Source organism: Xiphophorus maculatus, chromosome 21 (assembly GCF_002775205.1).
Source record: "Xiphophorus maculatus strain JP 163 A chromosome 21, X_maculatus-5.0-male, whole genome shotgun sequence".
In the NCBI taxonomy this organism is placed as follows: domain Eukaryota; kingdom Metazoa; phylum Chordata; class Actinopteri; order Cyprinodontiformes; family Poeciliidae; genus Xiphophorus; species Xiphophorus maculatus.
The window spans coordinates 16,624,275-16,639,647 of record NC_036463.1 but is presented as its reverse complement, the minus strand read 5'-3'; the positions used below and the strand labels follow the sequence as shown (position 1 = coordinate 16,639,647).

At 38.6% G+C, this 15,373-nt stretch overlaps 3 protein-coding genes and 1 non-coding gene across 6 annotated transcripts; 1 reads left to right on the top strand and 3 right to left on the bottom strand.

The window, feature by feature from the left end:
* Positions 1-863: 863 nt before the first annotated feature.
* Positions 864-3,285, bottom strand: pomp (proteasome maturation protein). The gene is made up of 6 exons (XM_005803656.3): positions 3,175-3,285; positions 2,748-2,845; positions 2,614-2,674; positions 1,632-1,733; positions 1,424-1,517; positions 864-1,185 (listed from the first exon to the last, which is right to left on the bottom strand). Exons 1-6 carry the CDS (start codon positions 3,250-3,252, stop codon positions 1,118-1,120), a joined length of 501 nt encoding a protein of 166 aa, XP_005803713.2. The 5' UTR covers positions 3,253-3,285; the 3' UTR covers positions 864-1,117.
* A 168-nt stretch (positions 3,286-3,453) lies between these two features.
* trnac-gca lies at positions 3,454-3,525 on the top strand. The gene has a single exon. It is a non-coding gene; the product is annotated as a tRNA-Cys (tRNA).
* Positions 3,526-4,407: 882 nt separating this feature from the next.
* Positions 4,408-8,729, bottom strand: LOC102232005 (uncharacterized protein C11orf65 homolog). Of its 3 annotated transcripts, none has more exons than XM_023326730.1 (9): positions 8,596-8,729; positions 7,562-7,640; positions 6,713-6,805; positions 6,579-6,632; positions 6,259-6,462; positions 6,025-6,155; positions 5,167-5,364; positions 4,667-4,722; positions 4,408-4,495 (listed from the first exon to the last, which is right to left on the bottom strand). In XM_023326730.1, exons 1-9 carry the CDS (start codon positions 8,616-8,618, stop codon positions 4,482-4,484), a joined length of 852 nt encoding a protein of 283 aa, XP_023182498.1. In that variant the 5' UTR covers positions 8,619-8,729; the 3' UTR covers positions 4,408-4,481. The 3 variants fall into 3 exon arrangements, with proteins under 3 accessions (XP_023182498.1, XP_023182500.1, XP_023182501.1); XM_023326732.1 differs by having other exon boundaries at positions 6,259-6,444; XM_023326733.1 differs by having other exon boundaries at positions 4,419-4,499.
* An 814-nt stretch (positions 8,730-9,543) lies between these two features.
* On the bottom strand, positions 9,544-14,955 carry LOC102218371 (uncharacterized protein C11orf65 homolog). Its single transcript, XM_023326830.1, has 9 exons — positions 14,895-14,955; positions 13,756-13,834; positions 11,853-11,945; positions 11,719-11,772; positions 11,399-11,602; positions 11,170-11,300; positions 10,262-10,459; positions 9,762-9,817; positions 9,544-9,602 (listed from the first exon to the last, which is right to left on the bottom strand). The coding sequence occupies exons 1-9, from the start codon at positions 14,915-14,917 to the stop codon at positions 9,544-9,546; spliced, it is 897 nt and encodes a 298-aa protein (XP_023182598.1). The 5' UTR covers positions 14,918-14,955.
* Between the last annotated feature and the right edge of the window lie 418 nt (positions 14,956-15,373).

The window sequence follows — 15,373 nt, the reverse complement described above, 5'->3', positions numbered from 1 at the left end:
TAAGTTATTGAACTACACATTTAAAGTACTTTAAAAAACATGCGAAAACCTTCTGAAAATAAAACCAAAACCATTTAGTAGCTAGTAGAAGAATTTGGTGTTATATATAGGTGTCAGTGACGGATTTCTTCCCGGTTGGTCCGAAGGCGGTGAGGTTTCAATTGATTGCTACAGTGAGTAACAGAACCTCTACGTTTCTTCTCTCCCCTCCCTCACCGCCGGTATAGACTAGCCTTTTGTCTTAATCATTCATTTTATTAAAGAAAGTTGGTGAAATGAAATGACACCAAACTAGTATAGCTCTTTTCAGAACCATCAACGATGCTTTACAATGAAATTAGTCATTTCGATAGAGGCACACATCCATAAGTTACCTTAACTCAGTCTCAATTTGTTTATTTACTGGTGTTTCTCGTATTTAGCTTCATCAGCTTGGAACAACGTCTCTTTCTCCTTCTCCCATCGCCTTGCGTGTAGGTCAGGAAGTTTCATTTTGGTTTAATCCGCACCTTGAATGTTTGTCTTCTTGTAGCAAACTCCTTGGGGCTTTCTTAAATTTGCATTTATTAATTAGATGACTTTTGAAGGCAGATGCTTGCAGTAGATTTAAAATAAGTCTGTATCCTTGTGCTTACTCTTGATTATGCAGTAATTTGCCTATTATATAAAACACAATATTGCTACTTATAGCTGTGCAAAGATGTTAAAACTTTATTTCAATCTTTATGATTGGATGAAAAAGTTCTGTAGAGACAATACACCTGATGAGTGTAATTTTAATGACTATATAAAACTGTAGATACGTAACAGGAGCCAAAGTCCTGCTTTGGGAGTTTTATAGTTGGAGAAATGAAACCACACCATGAAGAAGAATGTCATTTATTAGAAATATTAACCAGATTCAAACACAACAAAAAAGGAGCCATGAAAACTGGTTCGAGTGACTGCTATAACTCTCTCTGTTTAATTTACATCTGGCCCACCTTCTGCTTAACACGTGTCTAAAAACAACTCTGCAGCAGCCCAGCTGATGACTTCTGACCTGGAATGGACAATCAAAATATATTTTGGAGAAAGTAACCTAAACATGTTGTGTATTTTCTACGTCCATCAGCTTTCACAGCAATCCCAGTTTGTATTCGACCATCATATGAGGCTCGCCCATCACTTCACTCTGGCCTGGATCTGCAGACAGACAGACAGACAGACAGACAGACAGACAGACAGGTGGTCAGGCTTTATGTTGACCCTGATCGGCGTTCAACCAGATTCACGTAAGCAAAACTCGACTCTGAACCTCTAAACAACCTGCATAGGACACATGCCTTGGACTTTATTGTTTAATCTATTTAAGATTGATCTCGGCTTGAGCTTGATCAATCTTTTCTGAAGTAAAGTCTTCACTGAGGAAGGAGACACTAACCGCAGAGGACGTCCTCGAAGCCGATGCACTCATCGCTTCCTCGCAGGGTGTCCAGAGCCAGGTTGGAGCTGGGTAAGAAGGGCAGGCGCTGGATCTGGAACACAGAAGCACCTTTCACCAGGACTGATAAGAGGAGACTTTAAAAAAAAAGATATAAAAACAGGGAGGCTAAAGGGAAGGGGCTGTCAACGGGGTGGACTGCCCTTACCTGTCTGGCTGCTCTGTACTCCATCTGCAATTTGAGTGGAGCGTGAAGACCCTGGATGTTTCTGAGCGTAGAGAAATTCATCTTGTCCTGGTTAAGCTGGAACTGCAAACCACAGAGAGACACCGCGGTAATCAGCCTGCAGGCACATATAGCCAGACGGCGGTTTTAAAGAGGAGGAGCAAAAGCAAATGAGGTGGATTAGCAGCATTTGCCAACAACTGCTGGTCATCCAGGACAAAGCGGAATATCACCTCTGAAGGTAACCGAGCCGCTAAAATGTCACGACAGTCATGAAACTGTTACAAAGCAACAGTCTTCAGTCAGAGGTCTCTTCAGATTCGCTGCGAGACTGACTGCTACTGGATATCCTTCCTGCCCACAGCGTGACCATCCACAATGACTCTTTGAGGATGCTGGGAGGAAATGAGTTAGGACGACATTTAGTTTTTCATTTGGGATGAACAAAATACGTTGAATTTGAATATTGCTGGTTCTCAAACTGTAGTCGAAGTGCTACTGGTGGCACACCAGTTGTATTTTGTGGCATTAAGATGGAATAGTTAAAATATGAAAAAAAACAAACTGATTAACAGCTCAGGATTGGTCAGAAACCTGCAGCTTTTCCATTTTATTAGTTATTTCCGATTCACACTTCTCAAACTTAGATTTCTAAGCGAAAAGGGTGAAACAAAATGAATTTAAAAATTGGAACAAAAACATAAAAATAATAACACATTCAACATTTCTCATACTGTAGAGAGTGTTGTAATAATAGGTTTCTAGGTAGTTTGTGTGTGTGTGTGTCACTGAAAACGTATTTCCAAACTCCTTTCCAGTTATTTAAATACCGACTCAAAATATATATTTGCCGCATACATACAGGCATTTGTTGAGCTGCCAATGAAGGGGTCTTATCCAGGGTATCTTTTAAAGCTGGAGCCATGAGGATGAAACTGAAAAGGACACAAACTAGATAACTTACATTCTTTTCTGACAGCTCCAGTGGGTGGCTTGGAAGAAGCTCATTCTTTACACTCGTGAAGCTGTTGAAGAGAAAAATGATGTATTATGTAATGTAATATGAATTATGTAAATATATATCCCATGGTGTCTTACCCGCTCCGCAGAGAGTCCTGCACCCCATAAGCTCCCTGTGGACACAGTCCGGCCACAGGTACGCTGTCTTTAAGCTGAGAACGGAGTCCGCGGCTGTTCTGTGACGCACAAATATATATATATATATATATATAAACATCCAACCTTCATATCTGCTCACAATAAACTAACACAACATGCATGCAAACATTCGGAGCTGACTTTATATGAGAAAGTCCAGGAAGACATCGTTGTTAGCATTAGCGCTAATTTAGCATTAGCTCGAGTGACTAATCAAATTCACGACTCAGCTCCACAACATGATCAGACGAACCGCTACCGTAAGGGCATGACAATACAATGTATAAATGTACATAAAATAACGCAATGGCCTTGAATCTGTCGCCTACGGTAAAATTTAAAAAGTGATATAAACACGCCACAGTACCATTGTGTCTTCTTGCCTTGCACTTTCCTTTTCACACGCTTGCACATCCGCCTGCGTCGAGTGGTATAGGCGAAACATCCGGTCGAAGCTCCGCCCTTACAAAACTGCTTCGTAATGCATGCGATATATTCACGAGATTTTGTAGTGCTGTCATCACACAGTCTGTTTTATTGAAATTCCGCTTTTATTGATCTACATGAGTCCCATATTCTATCACTGCGCCTTCCATGCATGGCCGACATATGGCTAATAGAAGAAGATTACAGTGTGAGGAACAACGGGGGTATAGCTCAGTGGTAGAGCATTTGACTGCAGATCAAGAGGTCCCCGGTTCAAATCCGGGTGCCCCCTCTTTTGTTCTTTGCGTTAACTTTTTGATTGCTCTTGTTTACACAGAAAATATTTTCAACTTTTTAGACCGTCTCATTAGTTTTAGCGGTGGATATTATCCAAAACATGTGAGGTGACAAAATAACGGAAAGAACATTGTGCCTTAAAAGAACAGAGTCAGTCTATTGTTGCATCTCTTTTCCTATAAATATGACTTTAAAAAGTCATGCACAGATATTATCAATTAGAACTTAAAAAATAACTTTATATACAGGTAATTCTCGAGTCCCCACGTGAGAGTAAAATGTTGGTATTATACAATTCACTGACCCTTTCCTATGAGTAGAAGTTTAGGGGGATGCATGTAAAGCATATACAAATTGATGTTATTTTGCAAAACAGAGCTGCTAGGATTATAAGCAGAAAACATTACAGAGATCCAACAAATCCATTGTTCTTTAAGTTCAAATTAATGAAATTTTACTTCTTGGTTGGCTATTATATTCTGTAAGATACGTTTAAAATACGTTATATTAATTATATTAACACATTTGTAAAAAAAACCCATTTGTTAAAAGTGATACCATTTATATTTTGAGAGGATCTGAGATTTTTTAAACACCCAAAGGTCAGAGCTAAACAAATGGAACATTGTATTTTTGTTTGTGCAAAAAAAAACTTGTGGAACAACAAGTCTAAAGAAACTGAAGAGAGTAGATGAATTTTTACTTTTTCTCACCTCTCCTGAAATTCAAATTCTGAATATAGTTCAAATTGGATGCGTAAATGATCTTATTTACAACATAAACTCACAGAGAGTGGTGAATTAAAAACACCACTTGATTACACAAATGGCAGCAATGTAATGTAGTAAATACCCAGTAAAGCTTTTGGAGACAGAGTCCAGTTGCCATTCTTAGTTTTATTCTGTTTGACCTAAGTTACTGGAGCTCCCAAGTGAGTCAGATTCACCATCGTTATGTTGGACGATCTGTTTCGGGGGAAAAAGAGAACATTGAGGTAAAATACCACAAATGATTTTCTTGAAGGCATATTTAATCCATGAAGACTAAAAAACACATTTTGATTAAAAACCCCCCAAACAAACAAACAAAAAAATGCAGAGTGATGAAAAGGTAAATGTAAAAAGGTATTTGTTAACCTTTGTTCGGCTCGGACGTGTGACTGCAGGCCTGGTTTTTCCACTCTTCCATGTACCTGCATAAGCAAAAATATCAAAGCAAAAACTTAACATAAGGGAGCTTTCACACCAGAGATGGATAGGATACTTTTTGTCATTTCTTCAGGTGAGAAATGAAATTAGAGACATAAACAAAAGGGGGCATGTGACCTTTGATTTACAAACAAATATGTGATCTGAAAACTTGAAAAAAATTACCTTCAACTACATGGAGCACATGTAGTTGAGGCAAAAAGTCAGTGGTGCTAATTATTGCTAATCGTGAAATTTATGCTAATCATGAAGACAAGTACAAAATCCTGGAGGGACCGATGAGTGTGAAAAAAAAAACCAGGAATGAAGATAGGAAGGTTTCATCTGACCAATCGAACCAAGTCCATTGGCCCATGGTGTGGAAGCAGCCTTAGTTTTACAGGACAATGTAAAAATGCTCATTGAAAAGAAATGCTTAAAGAGCTCACTCCTCAAAGTTGAGGCTGCTTGTCCAGGCCAACAGTTCGTCCAGCTCCCAGTCCAGTATTTCATCTTCTCCTTTGTCTTCGATAGACTGCATTATGTCCTTTGCCGTTTTCTTCTCTATTGTGAGCAAGTCAGACTGATCGGACTGCTCCTCCAGAGTCTCCTGTAGAGCCTGCTCCTCCTCTTGACCCTCCTTGTACCTTTATGTAGCAGGAAGATAAGAAATAATCAAATGCACCTCTATTAGATTTTAGACAACTGAGAAGCTTTTATGTGTTTTTACCTTGTAGACCAGAGACTGAACTTTGGTGAAAACCCAGCGATTTAAAAAAAAAAAAAAAAAAGTCTCTAAAATGGAGGTATTTAAGGCATCTGTTTTTGTGTAAAAGTGTGGACTGAATATTTGGAGAGTTAACTCTCCAAGCTAAGTTTTTTTTAACTTGGAGATTTTAAAAAAAGCATTGATAAAAAAATTATTTTGCAGATGAAGATGCAATATGCTTTTTAAAAAATCCTTTAGCTGTGATCGAATTGTCCTTGCAATGAATTTTACTGCCGTTAATGTTGATGTCACTGCCACCTGCTGGCCAAACACACTTATAGTTAAAATACAGATATCTGTACATGTAACATGTTGAATTTAGTTGTTTATTCAGTAAGAAGGAAAGATCTCACAAAACATGAACGAAAAGCACCAGATGCAGCTAAGAGTTGAAAGTTTCACGGTTACTTGTACGTTTTATCGAAATTGTGATATGTAACTTCGACAAATACAGTACATATGCTTTTTGTTGTTTGCCTTAGTTAGATATATGTTAAAACTAGTTAAAACTGTTAAACAGCATCTCACTATAACTCACATCCGCTTCAGCCACTCAATCTTCCTCCTTTTCTTCCATTTCCTCACATCCTGTATCCGCTGCAACTTCGACGGATGAAAGTCCATTTTTTTGGTGACAAAACAGTCTATGGGTTCTTCCTTGGTAATGGCCTGTTGGAGAAGCGAGACATGTAAGCTGAAAGACAAGCTTCCTCTGATCACCAGAAAATATATACACATGTATACTGTATGTATATGTATTTTCCCTCCTTACTTTGCAACAGAAGAGCCTCCAGTTGTTGTTCTCCACACGCTGGTACCAGCCCGTTCTGTCCGTCGTTTGCAGAGTCGGATCCCTCTCTTCACTCAAATACTTCATGCGCTGGAGCTGATTGTAGTCCTTTGGGCTGCTTGCGCATATATCCACAATGGGCCGGTAGGTGAAGATCTTGTAGTAGACCTGAGGAGGAAAACTGACCTGAATGGAAAGTAAAAGCTTAAAATGAGCAGGTTCGTTCGCACGATCTTTTTCCATTATCACTTTTACGAATTTGTGGAGTTTTATGTCCAACTTTTCCCCCGTTACCAGCTTACCCCTCCTAGTCGAAATCGGATGTACACGCCTGCCGCAGGATCGAGCAGCTCTGCCTGTGAGACACAGTCGGATTTGAATAGTTTGGCGTTCGACTGAGATATTTTTGTTGTGGCGAGATCTGTCAGTCCGCTACCTCTCGAGGATTGACGGTTCGGAGAAGGGACCTGGGATCCTGCTGATAGCATTGGCTGATCATCTTCCGGACATGCCTGAAGACTTCTTTGCACTGCGTTGTTGACAGCGTCGGGATTGTTTTCATATTACAACCACCTTGTATTTTATTGGGATTTTATGTGGTAGACTAACATAAAGTAGCACAGGATTATGAAGTGGAAAGAAAACGATTGTTTTTCACCAGTTTTTTGAAAAAATGTTGCATGCAATTAATTTAGACCCCCTTTACATTGATTACCCTAAAAAAACAAAAGAAGAAAACAAGTTCAACACACCATCTCCATACTGACACATGGACGTGTTAGCATCAAGCTGTGTTTTTTATTATTATTATTATTATTTTTAAAGTTGTATTTACGTTTTTGCACAAATGAAGAAAATTAAACATTCTTTTCTTAATGAATGTATTTCGCAACATTAATTCTCATGTACAACTCAGAGGCCCGAATCATGTGAGTGTATTATTTTAGCATTTCTATGAACATAAGCAATATTTAATATTGGACTGATGGAAAAAAAAAACATCCGTATTGCAAGCTCAAACTCTTTTGCAAAGCACAATTTTTACTGTGCAGATGTGCAAATCTGGTAGATATAACACAAAAAACACGCGGCTGAGGCTGCAGCAAAAAGTGGTGCTGGTTAAAAGGTGGCAAATAAATAAATAAAATTCAGTCAAACCTTGCGTTGAACGATCACAAAAAAAAAAATCCCAATAATACTCATGAGGATTTTTGACTGTAAAGCAGCAAAATGTGAAAAAGCTAAGCAAATATGAAAACTTGTCACAAATACATTAAGTACGTACCACATATCCTCTCCAGGCCCGCTGGATAATTTTTGCTGCTTCGTCCCATGGACTGTACTCGACCTCCACTTCTTTTAAACTAAGTTTGGGTAAGGAAACGGGAGCAGTGCATTTTACTAAAGCTGGCTGACTCTTTGTTGTTGGAAATAAACATGCAGTAGCTCATATTGTTTACTCTGGTTCCATTTCATCTGGCGTTTCTCATATTTCTTTGTACATAAGGCTCACAAGCATTGAAGTAGCTTTTACTAAATAGTGAATCCCAGCCCTCCAGTGAGTTTGTTTGGGATTAACGATCTTCTTGTGTAATCGTCGAATATCTGGAGTTGGATAAACCGAGGTTAATTACAAGGCCTTTCAGATTGGTTTGATTAAATTTGATAGCATTTGGTCCCATTTGGTCAAATGCGTAGTAATACACCATGGTAAACGTAAAGAAAATAGTTTTAGATATCAAAATAAATCCTTACATTAATGCAAAAATAACTTATCTTCTTTGCATCTGTCTGTCTGTCTGTCTGTCTATCTATCTATCTATCTATCTATCTATCTATCTATCTATCTATCTATCTATCTATCTATCTATCTATCTATCTATCTATCTATCTATCTATCTTGCTGTGACAAAATGGACATTAAAATAATTACACCCCCTCCCTTTTCTTACTTTATTTAAAGACTGCAGACTACACTCATAAGCTGCACTTCTTCTTGAACTGAGATGCATGAAACTGCAGTTACAGCAGTTCGCCACCAGATGGCACAATGGAGCACGGTGAGCACTCCTGACTCAGCGAGCCAATTGCAATTTAGCGCAATAATGGCGGGTCAGCGGAGGCGCTCACCGTCGCTCTTGTGTGTGAACAGCGTTCATCGAATAAAAGGACCTGCGAAAACCACACTGACTAATCATTAAGTGTGCAACAATGCAAACATTTTGGGATTGGGCTTGATTTAAATCTGAAAGTTGTCCTATGTTGACTAACATAAATCCCATTTTGACGCATCGTTTTTGAAATTAACATCGTACTCACTCGTGAACACCACTCTGAGACATCCTTTCTAGAGGCGACTTTAAAAAAAACGAAAAAAAACCCCCCAAAAAACTCGAGTTCCCCCAAGAGGTGACAAAAAAAAAAAAGATGTCAGAAGCGAGAACGCCGTAATTCTCACCTGGCAACGGGAGAATTCCGCACGACACCCGGAAGCAGCTCCGGACGTGTTTGGAGTAAAACTCTTTCAAAATAAAAGGAGGCAAACTCTTCGATTTTGCGCCAATCATATATCCTAAAACTATTTCTATCTACTTAAAGCCAGAAAGATGTGACAGGGGTTTTTCCTCCATTTTCTTTCTTCCAACTATTGTGAACCACGATTATAAAGTCCAAGACCATGGTGTCATGGCTTCTTCCCAAGTTTTATATAGGTTTAGCTACAGTTTCCTTAAATAAAGTCACTACTGGACATCTATTTTAAGACACCACTCTAAAAGGCACCGATATGCGTTTTTTCTCTCTGTATCACAGCAGAGCCACGGACGGAAAAGAGTAGTGAACACAAGAAGAAAGTACTTTAAATAGTGGCAAAAATTTAAGTTTCTAACTATTATCTTAAAAAAAAAAAAAACATTGTTTAAAAACTACAAACATGCTGAGACTTGTCCAAGACATACTCCAATAAAATTTATATAGGAGAATATCAAACTCACATTTAAATAAGTGTCCCTGTTTGCTCAGCTCTTTTTAGTCCAAGTTCAACTTTTAAATAAGAATTGCTCCAGATCTTCACTGTATCTCTATTAATCCAGGTACTGTTTTTTTTAAACATCTTTTGCCACAACGACCCAATGAAGACATAAATCAGCACCTCTGTGTAAATTGACTTTAAATTAAAAACAACTTGATCACACAAATGGCAACAATGTAATGTAGTAAATACCCAGTAAAGCTTTTGGAGATATTCTTAGTTTTATTCTGTTTGACCTAAGTTACTGGAACTCCCAAGTGAATCAGATCCACCATCGGCGTTAATGTTGGACGATCTGTTTCGGGGGAAAAAGAGAACATTCAGGTAAAATACCACAAATGATTTTCTTGAAGGCATATTTAATCCATGAAGACTAAAAAACACATTTTGATTAAAAAAAATTAAAAAAAAAACAGAGTGATGAAAAGGTAAATGTAAAAAGGTATTTGTTAACCTTTGTTCGACTCGGACGTGTGACTGCAGGCCTGGTTTTTCCACTCTTCCATGTACCTGCATAAGCAAAAATATCAAAGCAAAAACTTAACATAAGGGAGCTTTCACACCAGAGATGGATAGGATACTTTTTGTCATTTCTTCAGGTGAGAAATGAAATTAGAGACATAAACAAAAGGGGGCATGTGACCTTTGATTTACAAACAAATATGTGATCTGAAAACTTTTACAAAATTACCTTCAACTACATGGAGCACATGTAGTTGAGGCAAAAAGTCAGTGGTGCTAATTTATGCTAATAGTGAAATTTATGCTAATCATGAAGACAAGTACAAAATCCTGGAGGGACCGATGAGTGTGAAAAAAAAAACCAGGAATGAAGATAGGAAGGTTTCATCTGACCAATCGAACCAAGTCCATTGGCCCATGGTGTGGAAGCAGCCTTAGTTTTACAGGACAATGTAAAAATGCTCATTGAAAAGAAATGCTTAAAGAGCTCACTCCTCAAAGTTGAGGCTGCTTGTCCAGGCCAACAGTTCGTCCAGCTCCCAGTCCAGTATTTCATCTTCTCCTTTGTCTTCGATAGACTGCATTATGTCCTTTGCCGTTTTCTTCTCTATTGTGAGCAAGTCAGACTGATCGGACTGCTCCTCCAGAGTCTCCTGTAGAGCCTGCTCCTCCTCTTGACCCTCCTTGTACCTTTATGTAGCAGGAAGATAAGAAATAATCAAATGCACCTCTATTAGATTTTAGACAACTGAGAAGCTTTTATGTGTTTTTACCTTGTAGACCAGAGACTGAACTTTGGTGAAAACCCAGCGATTTAAAAAAAAAAAAAAAAAAGTCTCTAAAATGGAGGTATTTAAGGCATCTGTTTTTATGTAAAAGTGTGTACTGAATATTTGGAGAGTTAACTCTCCAAGCTAAGTTTTTTTTAACTTGGAGATTTTAAAAAAAAGTATTGATTTTTTTTCTTTCCTTTTTTGCAGATTCAGATGCAATATGATTTGGGAAAATCTTTTAGCGGTGATCGAATTGCATCCATAGAAGGTTTACCGGTTTCACTCCTACTGTGTTATATGGAACAAAATACCTATTGCTATTTTTATTCCCACTCACGCTCACAATCACAAAGTTTAAAACGATGTAAACAGCCTTTCAACGGGCTTCTGGCACAGGGCTCTGTGCACCTCTTTCACAGAATTTCGAGCAGGGACTCCGCCGTCCCTCACGGATTTTTGTGCAATTCTATGGTACAAGAATAGCACCATAGAATTAAGAGTTGAAAGTTTTACGCTTATCTGTATGTTTTATCGAAACTGTGATATGTAACTTTTACAAATACATATGCTTTTTGCCTCATTTAGATATTTGTTAAAACTGCTAAGCAGCATCTCACTATAACTCACATCCTCTTCAGCCACTCAATCTTCCTCCTTTTCTTCCATTTCCTCACATCCTGTATCCGCTGCGTCTTCGATGGACGAAAGTCTATTTTTTTGGTGACAAAACAGTCTATGGATTTTTTCTTGGTAATGACCTGTTGGAGAAGCGAGACATGTAAGCTGAAAGACAAGCTTTCTCTGATCACCAGAAAATATATACACATGTATATTTATATGTATTTTCCCTCTTTACTTTGCAACAGAAGAGCCTCCAGTTGTTGTTCTCCACACGCTGGTACCAGCCCGTTCTGTCCGTCGTTTGCAGAGTTGGATCCTTCTCCTCAGTCAAATACCTCATGCGCTGGAGCTGATTGTAGTCCTTTGGGCTGCTTGCTCCTATATCCACAATGGGCCGGTAGGTGAAGATCTTGTAGTAGATCTGGGGAGGAAAATTGACCTGTATGGAAAGTAAAAGCTTAAAATGAGCAGGTTCGTTCGCACGATCTTTTTCCATTATCACTTTTACGAATTTGTGGGGTTTTATGTCCAACTTTTCCCCCGTTACCAGCTTACCCCTCCTAGTCGAAATTGGATGAACACGCCTGCCGCAGGATCGAGCAGCTCTGCCTGTGAGACACAGTCGGATTTGAATAGTTTGGCGTTCGACTGAGATATTTTTGTTGTGGCGAGATCTGTCAGTCCGCTACCTCTCGAGGATTGACGGTTCGGAGAAGGGACCTGGGATCCTGCTGATAGCATTGGCTGATCATCTTCCGGACATGCCTGAAGACTTCTTTGCACTGCGTTGTTGACAGCGTCGGGATTGTTTTCATATTACAACCACCTTGTATTTTATTGGGATTTTATGTGGTAGACTAACATAAAGTAGCACAGGATTATGAAGTGGAAGGAAAACAATTGACTGTTTTTCACCAGTGTTTTGAAAAAAATGTTGCATGCAATTAATTTAGACCCCCTTTACATTGATTCCCCTAAAAAAAGAAAAAGAAAAGAAGAAAACAAGTTCAACACACCATCTCCATACTGACACATGGACATGTTAGCATCAAGCTGTGTTTTTTAGTTTTATTATTATTTTTAAATTTGTGTTTACTTTTTTGCACAAATGAAGAATCTTACTCATAATGGATGGGGAAATAAAATAAATATTCTTTTTTTAATGAATGTGTTTCGCAAAATTACATCTCATATACAACTCAGGGGCCCGAATCATGTGAAAAAACTATATAAGCACCCTTCTGTCAAAATTTAATCGGTGGAGTGATTGATGACCCTAATCATTAATTGCTTTTAATTTCCGGTGACCGGATGCCCCCCCCCCCCTTAAATAAACATTCCTTTGACATCTGTTAATCCGATCATTGGGATACATTGTTTTGGTAAACTCCTTCTGACCTCCGAGTTTTAAGAGTAATACGATTAAAGTATGGAAGAAAAAAAAACAATAAGTGTTAGATAATCAAGAATAATATATATAGTATATAGTATACCTAAAGAAATAGATCCGGATGTTGTAATTACTTCTGGTTTTAAACAAAACGTCTTTCTGATACACAGCGTGAAGCGGGAGAGGGCTGGCCCTGCCATGAGGTTCATTCTCACGACCTCTGATCACCACGGGTGACCCGCGTGACACTCTATGTCTCCAGTAAAGTCATTTCAGTCTCTACCAGGGCTGGTAGGTACAATTCAAACGGCACCACAGGATGGTTCAGGACTATTACTCACTGACTCAATTCATAGTAAACAATTAAACTGTAGGTTTTCTTTAGAGGTATCTGTCCAGTCTTACGGGTGCACACGACCCCACACATGCCCACCTCCACACACACATGGCCTATGTGTGGACTGGGACCCCTCCTCTTTTGCTGTCTCTATCAACCTGTGTCTCCCACACAGCAACAAAGTGTTAAAGGTATATATCTTTCATTCATCTGAACCAAGTTTAGTATTTATGATAATTATTATCTAATATAAACAATATTTTAATGAAAAGCATTTTGAAAACGCTTTTATTACAGATTTCGAGTTATACAGTGATCTGGTGAGATCACACACACACACACGCAGGTACACTGACCACCACTGCCATCGACCCCTTCCCCAGAGGTCATCAGAGGTCCTGAGAATGGGGGCATCCGGTCACATGAAATTAAAAGCAATTAATGATTAGGGTCATCAATCAATCCACTGATTAAATTTTCACAGAAGGGTGCTTATATAGTTTTTTCATGTGAGTGTATTATTTTAGGATTTCTATGAACATAAACAATATTTAATATTGGACTGATGAAAAAAAAAAAACATCTGTATTGCAAGCTCAAACTCTTTCGCAAAGCACAATTTTTACTGTGCAGATGTGCAAATCTGGTAGATATAACACAAAAAACACGCGGCTGAGGCTGCAGCAAAAAGTGGTGCTGGTTAAAAGGTGGCAAAAGAATAAATAAAATTCAGTCAAACCTTGCGTTGAACGATCACAAAAAAAATCCCAATAAAACTCATGAGGATTTTTGACTATAAAGCAGCAAAATGTGAAAAAGCTAAACACAAATATGAAAACTTGTCACAAATACATTAAGTACGTACCACATATCTTCTCCAGGCCCGCTGGATTATTTTTGCTGCTTCGTCCCATGGACTGTACTGGACCTCCACTTCTTTTAAACTAAGTTTGGGTAAGGAAACGGGAGCAGTGCATTTTACTCAAGCTGGCTGACTCTTTGTTGTTGGAAATAAACATGCAGTAGCTCATATTGTTTACTCTGCTTTGCTTCAAAATCTGCTACGATACTTTCTAATGAAATAACCAATAAAATCAGATAAAGGAGGCTCTCTTTAAAAAATGCTAGGGATCCTGCATGGAGCCCTCTATCCATCTGGGCGAGGGAGAATGGAAAGCTGGGACAGAAATGTGAGGTCAGAGGCCAATTAAAAAGTTAAAAATGAAAAAAATAGACCTGGTTCCATTTCATCTGGCATTTCTCATATTTCTTTGTACATAAGGCTCACAAGCATTGAAGTAGCTTTTACTAAATAGTGAATCCCAGCCCTCCAGTGAGTTTGTTTGGGATTAACGATCTTCTTGTGTAATCATCGAATATCTGGAGCTGGGTAAACCGAGGTTAATTACAAGGCCTTTCAGATTGGTTTGATTAAATTTGATAGCATTTGGTCCCATTTGGTCAAATTGGTAGTAATGTACAATGGTAGAAGTAAAGAAAATAATTTTAGATATCAAAATAAATCCTTATATTAATGCAAAAACAACTTCTCATTTTTGCATCTCTGTCTGTCTGTCTGTCTATCGATATCATGCTTTGACAGAATGGACATTAAAATAATTACACCCCCTCCCTTTTCTTACTTTATTTAAAGACTGCAGACTACACTCATAAGCTGCACTTGAACTGAGATGCATTAAACTGCAGTTACAGCAGTTCGCCACCAGTTGGCACAATGGAGCACGGTGAGCGCTCCTGACTCAGCGAGCCAATTGCAATTTAGCGCAATAATGGCGGGTCAGCGGAGGCGCTCACCGTCGCTCTTGTGTGTGAACAGCGTTCATCGAATAAAAGGACCTGCGAAAACCACACTGACTAATCATTAAGTGTGCAACAATGCAAACATTTTGGGATTGGGCTTGATTTAAATCTGAAAGTTGACCTATGTTGACTAACATAAATCCCATTTTGACGCATCGTTTTTGAAATTAACATCGTACTCACTCATGAACACCACTCTGAGACATCCTTTGTAGGGGCGACTTTGATAAAAAAAAACCCAAAAAACTCGAGTTCCCCCAAGAGGTAACAAAAAAATATGTATGTCAGAAACCAGAACACCGTAATTCTCACCTGGCAACGGGAGAATTCCGCACGACACCCGGAAGCAGCTCCGGACGTGTTTGGAGTAAAACTCTTTCAAAATAAAAGGAGGCAAACTCTTCGATTTTGCGCCAATCATACATCCTAAAACTATTTCTATCTACTTAAAGCCAGAAAGATGTGACAGGGGTTTTTCCTCCATTTTCTTTCTTCCAACTATTGTGAACCACGATTATAAAGTCCAAGACCATGGTGTCATGGCTTCTTCCCAAGTTTTACATAGGTTTAGCTACAGTTTCCTTAAATAAAGTCACTACTGGACATCTATTTTAAGACACCACTCTAAAAGGCACCAATATGTGTTTTTTCTCTCTGTATCA

Bases quoted from the DNA above. Each gene is read 5' to 3' on its own strand.
- pomp (XM_005803656.3), bottom strand. From the start codon at position 3,252: ATGTTTCGCCTATACCACTCGACGCAGGCGGATGTGCAAGCGTGTGAA. The intron at 1,518-1,631 runs GTAAGGGCAGTC...TCTGTGTTCCAG, and splicing joins AGTACAGAGCAGCCAGACAG to ATCCAGCGCCTGCCCTTCTT. The intron at 1,186-1,423 runs GTTAGTGTCTCC...GTCTGTCTGCAG, and splicing joins CTTCGAGGACGTCCTCTGCG to ATCCAGGCCAGAGTGAAGTG.
- LOC102232005 (XM_023326733.1), bottom strand. From the start codon at position 8,618: ATGTCTCAGAGTGGTGTTCACGA. The intron at 6,633-6,712 runs GTAGCGGACTGA...TGTGTCTCACAG, and splicing joins GAACCGTCAATCCTCGAGAG to GCAGAGCTGCTCGATCCTGC. The intron at 6,156-6,258 runs GTAAGGAGGGAA...CTTCTCCAACAG, and splicing joins GGAGGCTCTTCTGTTGCAAA to GCCATTACCAAGGAAGAACC.
- LOC102218371 (XM_023326830.1), bottom strand. From the start codon at position 14,917: ATGTCTCAGAGTGGTGTTCATGA. The intron at 11,773-11,852 runs GTAGCGGACTGA...TGTGTCTCACAG, and splicing joins GAACCGTCAATCCTCGAGAG to GCAGAGCTGCTCGATCCTGC. The intron at 10,460-11,169 runs GTGAGTTATAGT...TGCTACATAAAG, and splicing joins ATTGAGTGGCTGAAGAGGAT to GTACAAGGAGGGTCAAGAGG.